Here is a 12,049-nt window from a genome sequence, read left to right on the forward strand (position 1 = left end):
CCGTAACAAGAAGGCAGAACTGCCAGTAGTAATGCATATTTATTAGGTCTTACTATATTAATTAAATATTGTTTAATTAATTAGGCGTAAGATTTTAGATATTGGCGCATATCTAAACCATAATAAACACACTTTCAATTGAACGGAAGAGCGTCTTTATCTTGGTTTTAGGTTCTAAGTACTACTGGAGGTAGCGAATTGCGATCCGCTACACTCGCACTGTCCGCCTCGCTGCACGAGTCTTGGGGGGCCGTGCTCTATAGCATCGGCGGAAAGTGTCGCGAATCCCCAACTTCAAGCTGACGACGAAATCAGCTTGCCATTGACAAGCTGGACCTGATTCAAGGAGCTCATAATGCTTTAATGCAAGCGCATGCGTCACATCGACTTTTGCACAGAAAAATACTCTACGATTACTGTCCAAAGTTGCTCGACACGCTAGTGCGAAGCTCATTCACGCCTATGTGTTCGGAGCTCCCGCCTACACCAAGATCAAGTTGAACGCTAGTAAAGTTGTTCAGCAAGCGTTTTCTCAACCCGAAGTTTTCGATGTCCACCGCCTGCGCTTAGAGCAACAGTAATTCGAGCAACCCACCCTCCGTGAGGGATTCTTCCTTGGTGTTTGAAGCTGGCAAATGTACCGATGAGCTCACGCTCTGGGTGTGAAAAACATGCCGTCTTGCGCGTCTTAAAGCTTTCCGAGCCAGCTTCATTGGAGCGATTGTGTCAGAACCACTTTCTCAAAATTTAATGAAAAATGATATATTAAAAATATTTTTTCTTTTCTTCTTAGGATCAAATCCTGCTCTCATCATATTCATAGTATACTATATGTATATCGTGGCGATGCCAAATGCACATGGAGTAATGGCAAATCCTTCATGTCGAGTAAAGTGAAGCCTGTAGAGACACGCTCTGATTTATTCAACGTAAACTCACTAGCGAAAGCAACATGTTCCCGTATCGCGGTCTTTCCGCGCGAGTGCTTCCTAAGAAGAACAATATCCTTCACAACGCGATTCGCGCGATCCATCCGGCCGTCTGCTTAGGAATCATCATTGATTGATATATCCAATCTTGTGGCGAGTACCTTAAATTAAGTTTGATAAATCTAATTGTTAAGCTCGAATGTCTACTCAATACAATGATTGCCGATAGTCATGCTGACAAAACAGTTTGATAAGAACCGGCTCGGCTGTATTCTTACTGGCACACAAAATCGCCGATGGCAGTAACATGAGCCATCTTGCTCAGAGGATCACAAATACCACAAATCTGAAATCACCGTTTGCGTATTTTGGGGATAAATACATTTTGTTTTTTAAGACTACCAACACTCTCCTGGAACCAGCAGACTAACAAGAAGTACCAGGGCTTATCCAATGAAACGATTGGCAATGTGCTTTCTTACTTGTACATGTCCTGCCACCAATATATAGCACTCACCGAGAATATTTTCTTTTTTCTTCCGAAACCTTTTGAGGTAGTGCCTTGTGGGGTATTCCGATTCTTAGTCCCTCAACAATAGGACCGACTACACGCTGAGCCTGTGTTCTAATACAGAAGCCGTTAGAAACATAACTGTGCAGGCGTGCAACCCTACTATTCAATAAAGTAACAATCTGAGCCCTCAACGCCTTGCTTTTCAAAGCTTTCGTCAGCACAACACGTATTGCGTCTGATCCGTACGCTTTACATTTCGCTTCATCATTTCGCAGCGTCACCATTGTGATTTGCGATAAGCGATAGTTGGGATGACGCGAAAGAGTGTTCATATCAACATTAAGCTGACCCGGTTGATGCCTTGCCTCAAAGAGGTGATTGACAAAGAAGGATGGCTGTCTTGCCATTCTCTATGACAGGCGTGGCGACAACGTGGCTATGCTTGACGGCGCGTAATCTGTATAGGTCACAAACTACCCAGCGGATGCACCGTAGGGAGAGTTGCCTATCTGGATTCGTCAGTATCTGGCCACGCATGAAGTTCATCGTTAGCAACAATGAAGTCTACCTAACACCGCGCCTATACACCATTTGACATCCTTTTGAAGAAGATTATTAAGGGGTCACGCCATGTCGGCATTGTTTGCCTTTATTTGTGCATGTAAGTTGATCGAGCCACTCCCTCAGATTCTTATTTATCAGATGTAGCGGGCGGGTCTATAATGGCCCTTCTTTTTGCGGGATCTGCATTTAGGATGAATCGCAACCCAGAGAGGAGATTTTGTAGGCACTACTCTTTATCAGCGAATGTTTTGTCTACACTCGAGTACTACCCACAAGTCTTTATTGAAAATATCCATGACAGTTCTCCCTGCTATAGACAAATATAGTTTCGAAACAATTTTTTTCTAGACACGTAAGGGCCTAGATATCACCAGACGATTGACTGTAGTTGGAGAATGGGTACACCCAGGGCAAATCACTGGGAGTAATCACTGCAGTGAAAGGAACGTCCATGTTCTTCACAAACAGTCAATAAAACTCTCAAGTGTGTTGAGCCGATACAGCTGATAATGCTGCTCTGTAGCATGTTCTATATAGAAATCGACATTAACTCCATATAAATAGTTATATTTAGCTTACTGGAAATATGCACAATTTGCCATTTGTCAATAATTTCCCGGCACAGAAAGTCAGCATAAAATGGGTGATTTTACTTACTCTCACTAAATCCTCTTCGTGTTTAGCACGGAAGAAAGCGTTGATGAGATTGTACTTATTTCTTGAATCATGTCATGTGACGTGGTATTTTGTTTCAGGAACCAAGTAAAATTAAGGTTATATGCCCGATCCGGGGGAATCACGCATGGTGGGCCTTTTTTGTCATCATGTCCTAGATTCTTGAGCAAAATATTAAAGAATCCGACGAGTCCTGAGGGATAGTTGCTCCATTCCTCACCCTCAGTACTAGGTCAGTGTTCACAACATCGGACACATTAAGAACGACTGCTCCTTCAACTTGACTTCTTTAATGACCCCGGCGTCTTGCAGTTCCTTGAGCGCATATTTCAAAACAAAACCTTAAGCTTAACAAGAGGTGTGGTGTAGTTAAGAAAAAATTACTTACAACACCTAAACTAGCCTTCGTCAACATTTCGGTTGAATATAACTTATTTGCAACAAAGCATGATGCTTTGCTGCATCACACGGCAAATGGCTCGCACGATAGAGGTGACGTGGTGGGGTCATTTTATCGATGCAAGGATAAGCTTCTCTTGTAACTTCAGGGCCCGACTCTCTAATCGCGACTTTCAGCCGCCCGTCTACATAGCCCCTTTCACAGGATATGACTATGTTCGGTCGCTTGTAATCTCCTTCAACGGATATTTTCAAAACACCATGACCAACCCTTTTCGTACTCGTCGTTACATATATACGCGCTGGATACCTCGATATAGGATCACTCCATTTCATATCGTTATAAACAGCTGCACCACTGTCGCTACTGTCTTCCAAGTTTTACACAAGTCACTCAGCAACATTGTTGCTGATAATATTGGACAATCCCATGCCCTGCATTGAAGCTATTGCATTTTTTTGGCGTAAAAATGTCAGTTCTCAACAGCAGAAGTGGATTCATGCGCTGTATTATAATAGGAGAGTAGTGTGTGGCATTGTATGTCTTTGCCTTCCGGTCGATCTAGGGCTTAAAGTATTCCAGCCAGGCCAAATTATGGCTAGAATCCATTGACTTCGACATCTACGATGTAATGGATTTTTTGTACTTCTCGGTACATGAACCTTACACGTCTGTAAAATTGTGTACAATTTAGAAATGTACAATTGAACGATTTTCTTATCACAATTTAGTGCAAATGTAAACATCCAATAGTATCGAAGAAGCGATTCTCATGAATATGAAGAGCTCCGAAGCGAACACACCCGTGATACACGTGGGCTGTAGCCGCACGCAAATAATTAAACATCGATGTTATTCAAAGCTCTAAAACGTATATTTCTTAGTCGAGATAGGATAAGCCCATGACATTTGTCTTTCTTGTAAGAGCAGAGAAACTTTAAACAAGCTTTTTTGAAAGCATTTGGTTCTGTACCTGATTACATCGTACGAGCTCTACCATAATGCGATCTATGTGAGGCGAAGCTCTCTCGGCATAAAAGGGCAACCATGTTGCATTGTGGAGCTCTTAGCCAGTCCCACGACTGATTCGTGAAAGGACTGTACTTTTTGTGAGGATGAAACACTATTATGTGAGCTCCTATATCCGGGACTGTTGATAAGAAAACACTTAGACAAGAGGTGTCATAATGGTTAGATACCGATAAGTAAGAGAAAGAGGCCAAACTTTTTGTATGAGTAGACGACAGGACATCTAGTAACAGGCTTAAATGCAGCAAGTTCTATCGCAAACTAATAAACGAACAATTTAATATTCACTTTGCCATCTACCGCTCATATGTTTTAGCCTTGCAATCAAGAATTTACAATTGGCTTTGGTCTGGTCTACTTGTAATGCGCATGATGTATTGTCGCATATCAAGTCGCACTTCGAGGAGCTAACATGCCTATTTTAATTGAACCTCCTCCACGATCGTGGTGAGCAAAAGTAACGATGTGCAAGAGTGCGTTGACGAGATCAGGAGACTGGCAGAACAGCTTCACGTTGTTAGCGCCCTGTCAAGACAGACGACTTTGTTCTGATGCTCCTCGCAAATTTCGCCGGATTGTACAATTTCCTGATTTCGGTATTGATGGCGAGAGCTGGCTCGCTGCGTGGGAGCCCGTGATGCCTCGGCTGCATCACGAGGACATAAAGCGCAAGATACAGGGTGGCGGTATCAACAGAGCCGCGCACTATGAATATGAAGCGATTGTACCTGCAGACACTAGACGGTGCAAGATTCGACCAGCGCCGATGAAAGCTGCAAGAACTGTCACCACTATAGATGGCATGGAGATTGGATAGCATTGTGCCCAATGTGTATCCACGAGAATGCAAAATGGCAAATGCACAGCGCATTTGTTTAGCTCAGATCGAAAACCATTTTTCTTTATTAATGATTGTTATGCAATCAGCATCATGTCAATTCACGAGTGGCTGGTCGACTCGAGTTTGACGCAATGCATGTCGCACTCAAAAGTGTACAGGGAGATTACAAGACCAACTCGCCGGTAAACGATGGCGTGCTTCAAGTTGTTGGTACAAGATATTAATGCTCGCAATAGACGGGACAAAGCAGGGTGTACTTACAATGAATGGCAGAAAGCTTTCACGCCAGACGCTTTACGAAGGATATCAGGACGGCCACCTCCAAGCACGAGAGCTGATTTGAAGCAAAAGGTCTTTGAAAGAAGTTTGGTTTGCCAAGGCAAGATTTCTTTCAAGTTTAATCGGCATGGACGAGGCTGATGTGGCAAGCTCATCATGACGTCATCAGGATAACGTTTTGTGCTTTTGGTACCTTCGACTTGGTCACTTCGAAGGTTATTGTGTTGGGTACGCATTAATATTTCATCATGGTACTTGATCTTGGGAAATCAAAGCTTTGCTTCAATCCGCGGCAACGCGTACGTATATTTTAATAATGTTCGTATTCCGTTTTCGGCTGTTCTTTGTCTGCCGGGAAATCAGCATCACTTTAAAATTTTAGCTATGTAATTTGACTTCCTTTCCACGAAGTTTGTGTCATGTAGTATTTCGCAACCATCCTAGCAATACTTTTGTCCATAAAGCCTGGCTTGTGTGCAGCTTTTCTTGTTGCCCACTGTACTCCAATGCCAGGTCCTGTCTAGAGTATCAGGAAATCCAAAATAATCTTTAGACCAATGACTGGAGGATTCATATATTTATACTCCAGCCTTCCACAATCAAAAAAAAATATAATCAGTCTCGAAATTCATTATTGTAAAGTTTTCATCATGAGAAGCCATTTCATCACGTGACATCAAAACTCGCTTGCGATATTCCAATATTCACAGGAATTGATATTCCAACAACAAAAATCATAATTTATTGGTGTAATACGGGGTATCTCTTCTTTAACGCAACGGGATCGGTCAGATTGTGACCTTCCTCTTCTTGATTTTTTATGTGTTTATCTGCCGCTTTTAATTGCTGAGTCTACGTTCAATATGAAGTTATTTCGTGCTCGCACCGTGTTTCGAAGGGCAGGCCAATGAGAATGAGGGTTTAAGGACTGTAAAATAACTATGTATTGTGCTATTTGGAATTGATGTTCTTACCGCGACATTGCTCGCCACATCGCGATCTAGGTACCGATTCTTGCTTTCGATATCCGTGATGTGCCTATTTCCGACTCGTCGAGCGGAATATGTACAAGGTAAAATCTATCCAAATTACGTCCTCATTCTCTGTTTTTAGTTATGAAAAAGGAAATTGTAAGATTGGTCAGATCTAAATGTGTTGGGTGGCAATTGTTTTGAAAAGCTTGGGAAGCGAGAATTCCCTTACTTGGATGTCGCAATATCAAAGCATTTAGTTGCGTATTCGCACCACTATTTTAGTGGCCTAATGTTTTTGTATTACATCACTACACCCATCTTGATGTGAAATCTCATATTGGGGACCTCAAGTACAGGATACTGCATGAATAACATGATACACCTGGTGGGATCAGAATGGGAGAAGCGATAATATAATTAGTGAGCGATATGTATTGACAATCCAACAGGTAAAATAATTAAGTCCTCACGTGCGCACGCACAAAACCTGTCAGCGGATAAATCCCCACCCTAATTATTGGCGCCTATGGACAATCTGCCGAGTTAGTAGACCATTAGTATAAACTTTAATCTGGGATTTTTTAAGTTTTCAAGCGTTGTGACCGTTGGGGGCATCTACGGAGATATTCCATCTCGGTGCTAATTGCGACACCAATTGCGGTGATCATACATCCAAAGTGCACCATGGCAAATTTTTTACTCGCCATTCACAATTTTTTCGAGTCAAAATCCACGCATCACAGCAAAATCTTGGCGAATCTTGTGTGTTCAAGGGACTTGGTATTAGAATCAATTTGTCTACTGCTGATCGTTCCAGACACATGTTCAGTTAGAACGCTCAAATACGCTGTGAACAATATTGTTCCAAACACCTGAGCAAAGATGTTGTTATGCTGGATCAAATATCTTCCATTCTCATTTTTTGCTATAACTCAGCACGTCTCTACTGGTATAAAGATATTTTGTATATAAATCTCAGCTCACCCGTGTTTCCCGTTTGCATTGTCACCATTTAGCTGCGGTCTTAAAGAGTAAGAGTTAGAAGCGACATACATTGTTATGGTGCTCCACAATAAAGATATCAGGCACAAATGGCTTCCTGCCGGGATCGGGGGGTTTGTCGATGGTGCTGCCCTATGAAGCAAGGTTTAACTTGCTCACACATTCTAAATGTGCGCGCATACGTTTTTACCCACATATACGTGCTACACCACATAATTATAGCGTTTAGTAGGCATTTTGTATTTTCTATTCCGAGATATCCACCCGAAGAGGTACGTAAAGTGGCAGTCCAATATTGTGGACTTTTTTCAGTCTATAGGAGACGCGTTCGATCATATTGTTTTGTTTATGGTAAGATGGCTCATTTCGCTGTTGTCAGCGATAATGTGACCGGTGATGAAACAGCTAAGTTGTTCCTCGACAACGTGGCTGGTCGACATGACATGTCGGTAGCTATTGTGTCGGAGGAAGATCCACACTGTACAGCAACGTTTTGATGAGACAATACCCGGCGCCAATTACTCGCAATGCGATGGTTAGACGGAACGTGTGAACTGTGCTGTGAAGATATCATTCTCAGTGAGTTCGAGTCACATAACGCATTGCATATTTATACAGGCTTTACTTCACTTAATATACATGGTTTGATAGACCCCTCGGGAGCTTTCGATACCATTTCAAAGTGGTTGAGATCTCAGGTGGAAAGAGTTCGTCGTTCTAGTTTGACTTGCTGATATCAGCCTCACTACACTTCCTACCAAAATAAAGAATTCCATCTTAATGAGATTGGCTGGACGCGCGATATTTTGGTGAGAGTCAAGAATTCTGAAACCACTACACCAATATCAGAGGTACGTGAAACACACAAGAATATTTTTGGTAAAACATTTGACTAAAAACGATAATGATACCTACATATGCAGTCTGTATTTTCTAACACAGTTGCGACCGCGCTACATCAAACCGTTCGCGGTCATAGCGAGAAAGGGATAATACTAAATAAAATGCAACCCCACTTTTGGTTTTACGTGAGCTTATAGAATCCATACCACGATCCAGCTCTTGTGAGCCATATGGATGCAAAGAGCTTTGTAGCAGACGTAGCAACGTCCCCACCATCACCTGTTACTAAGCCACCCTCTGCTCTAAAGCAGTGGTACAATTGCGAGCTGCCGGGGCGCCGCAAGTTACATACTATTACAAAGGTCAGCGAACGAGCCCGAAAATTTGGTTTTGGATGCATGACGAGACTCTTGGAGAGAAACGAAGTGGTACCATAACCGAGAGAGAGCTCAAGGATTAGCGGTGGAACATTCGATGTAACGGAGTAACACGTACCCTGGTATGAAAGGGTGGGTCACATCATCTTGTGTGACTTTACAAAGGTGTGAATTACACAAGGCGGTGTAATCACACAACGGTGTGGATACACCGTAACAAGAAGCCACTACCTGGTGGGACTGCCAGTAAATTTGCACATTATTAAGTTCTAGTATTTAATCAGGAAAACCTAGAGATTTAGATATAGACGGCTCTGTCGCAAATAAAACAGATAAATACGCTTTCAATTTTGAACAGAAGCGTGGATTTATCTTGGGTTAAGGTATTGCTTTCTGGCGGATTGCGATCCGCTGCACTCATTCTGGTTCTAGTATAGAACGTAAGGTCGGTGACCTGAGTAACTATCCTCTAAGCAAAGAGCTACGGCAGCCCAGCTGCACTTGTTAGCACTCGCAGTCAATCTACGCCTAAGGTTTCGACTGATCCTCTATAGGAGCAATATTCCTATCAACTCCAGGTATGCAGGACGGGCTTCAAACAAATGTCTCTGCTTTGCCATGAGAGCGTACAACAACTCAACTTGCAAGGACCTGAAGTGATCAGCGCGCGCCAAGAGGATTTTGCAACTATGAAAATTCTCTGCTAGAGCCCTAAAGCAGAAGATGTCGGCGTTGACGGTGGCGTCATGCTACAGCGGTCGACGACGGACGAATCCTCCCGATCCAGGCCGCTCATGGTGAGCATTAAGACCTTCGAGGGTAAGGATTGATTTGAATCTCCTGCTCTGGGTGAGAGAGGCCGAGATGGCTATGGCATCCGCCGTGCTCCAAAACAAGCAACAGCGTGTGGCGCTAGCTATCTCCAAGCTCAGGGGTCCGAGCGCGAAAATGAGCGCTAACGCGTAATACTTCGTTTGGAGCAGCGTTCCCCTCCTGGGAGGAGCTGAAGCGTCAGTCTTTTCAAGTTTTCTCGCCGCCTTCCATGCATGTCGCGTGCGATCGCGTTTGCTTGCCGCCCGACAAGGCAAGAAGGAATAGTTGGATTTTGTCAAAGAGTTGAGAAATTTCATTGCCGGGATGGCAGTCGATTCCGTCCCCGAGGCGGTCATAGTTAATGTCTTTATGGAGGGTCTATGCACTGGCGCGGCCAGAATGGAAGTCTTCCGTGTGAATCCGTCTTCTTTAGAAGAAGCGCTGAATGTGGCATCGAATGCCGAATTCAACTTTATGGCGGCACGACTTGGTTGAAATGCACAATTTATAGCTCGACGGGCGTACCTGAGCCAATGCATCTCAGCTATGCTGAGAATGAAGGGGAGAGCTTCGAGCTGCCGCACAGCGTTTTAACACCTGACTGTGGTCTGTCTATGGAGACAGCCGTCACCTTCGGATTGGTTGTCCCCTGTGCAAGGCGCGTCAAGGTTAATCGATTTGACATCCCGCTTCTCTTCAGTCTGGTTTGTCGCGGTCCCGACAACGATGCCCTTTTGCGTCGTCCCATCAGCATAATGCCGCATGACACTAGCAATTAATGCGGCGATGCGTACAACGTATGAATCAGTCAAAATATGTGCTGCGCTGCTTAACGCTTTTGGATAAATACCTTAATGTCGCTACACCGAAGCGTGGATTTGCACGTTTGCACAGCTAAACATTCTCCTTGACTAGCACTGTTACAGTGCTGACCCATATGTTCTTCAGCGTTAAGTGGTGTGTCGCGATGAGGACACCCGCTACAAAATGCCTTACGACGCAAACGATACCTCTCCACTTTGTCACTTTAGGAGAAAAGCTCATTATGTATGATGAGCGCTGTATATTAGCAAATTAACTTGTATTAAAGGGCAAGTGCATATGTGTACATGCATGTGGCGTATTAACGGATAAAATCTCCGACATACTGACAGCACCAGTGGCCAGCATATCGGGTGCTGGCAGTTTATAGGTATGGACTCCATTTTTGGGCTTCTTGATTCGCGTCTAGTATTTCCGGTATTGTTGTTTCTGTAGACTGAAAGATAGAATGGCTCATCCCACTGCTGTTAGCGACACCATAACCGGTGAGGAAAAGCAGCAAAGCGTTTTGTCAACATGGTTTGGCTATCGCGTCGGATTGTTATCTGCATTTTTGAGTAAAGTTCGCTAGGAATCTTTGCTAAAGGAATCAACTATCGAATTGAGCACTCCCTCCCCCGCTGATAACTTGATAATCAGTCTGCATGCGCTGATCGTGCGGTAGGGGATATCTTTCAAAGCATTTGCGCGGAAAACGTAGATGCTGAAAACAATGCTCTCACTAATGAATAAAACAATATAAGTTGAAAAAGCCCCACCCTTTATCAGAAATGATTTAGAAATCCCTCTATCGTTCTTCACCCTGCAATTGCCTCTGATCTTGGAAAGGAATGGGCGGTCAACTCAGATCAACTCTATCATCCCGGCTATACTTTCGACGAAAATTTAAAATTTTATTACGATAAGATTGAGCGTCATATGGCGAGTGCAACGCTACTGCTGGGAGGCAGACTGTGAACAAGCAATATGAAAATTTCAGAGGCAGATTGGACATACATGAGTAGGTGGTTTGAACACGCAAACTACATCTTAAAGTCCTGAGTCAAACATGAGACATGACATCGCAGCTGCTGACAACATGAACAACGTGTGAAAACATTTACCGTCTACCGTCGTCACCGCGTCACAAGGATGATTTTAGGTAGTTCAAACACGCTGTAGCACATTTGCAAGCGATTAAAAAAACAGGTGACATGATATAGTAGCTGCTGACAACGTGACGAACGTCTAGATGCGTTTGCCGTCGTCGCCGCGTCAACATGAATTGTCTAGGTGGATTGAACATGCCAAGCACATCATAAAGTGCTTATACAAACTTGATACATGACATCACAGCTGCTGACAACGTGAACAACGTCTAAATACATTTGCCGTCTGCTCGTAGCCTCGATAAATAAGATACGTCCAGGTTGTTCAAACACGCTGTAGCACCTCTGCAAGCGATCCAAAGAACAGGTGACGTGATATCGCAGCTGCTGACAACGTGACGAACGTCTGGATGGGTTTGTGTCTTCGCTTCGAATGCGTTTGCCGTCGTCGACGCGTCAACATGAATTTTCTAGGTGGTTTGAACACGCGAAGCACATCTTAATGTACTCAGTCAAACATGAGACATGACATCGCAGCTGCCGACAACGTGAACAATGTCTAAATACATTTGTTGTCTACCGTCGTCGTCGTCTCAAAACGATACGTCTGGGTAGTTCAAACACGCTGTAGTACTCTGCAAATGACTAAAAAAAAACAGGTGACATGATATCGCAGCTGCTGACAACGTGATGAACATCTGGATGCGTTTGCCGTTGTCGCCGCGTCAGCTTGAATAGTGTAGGTGATTTGAACACGCCAAACACATCTTGAAGTACTTAGACATACATGACATCGCAGCTGCTGACATCGTGAACAACAACTGAATATATTTGCCGTCTGCCGTCATAGCCGCGTCAAAAAGATACGTCTAGGTAGTTCAAACACGCTGTAGCACCTC

General features: G+C 43.7%; 1 protein-coding gene across 1 annotated transcript; it reads right to left on the minus strand.

Moving 5' to 3' along the window:
- Positions 1 to 5,613: 5,613 nt before the first annotated feature.
- On the minus strand, positions 5,614 to 5,805 carry PHALS_08378 (uncharacterized protein; the record flags this gene model as incomplete). The annotated part of the gene is made up of 2 exons (XM_024723717.1): positions 5,614 to 5,747; positions 5,787 to 5,805. 2 exons carry the CDS (start codon positions 5,803 to 5,805, stop codon positions 5,614 to 5,616), a joined length of 153 nt encoding a protein of 50 aa, XP_024574665.1.
- Between the last annotated feature and the right edge of the window lie 6,244 nt (positions 5,806 to 12,049).

Source organism: Plasmopara halstedii (assembly GCF_900000015.1).
Source record: "Plasmopara halstedii genome assembly, contig: Scaffold_322, whole genome shotgun sequence".
Taxonomy (NCBI): Eukaryota; Oomycota; class Peronosporomycetes; order Peronosporales; family Peronosporaceae; genus Plasmopara; species Plasmopara halstedii.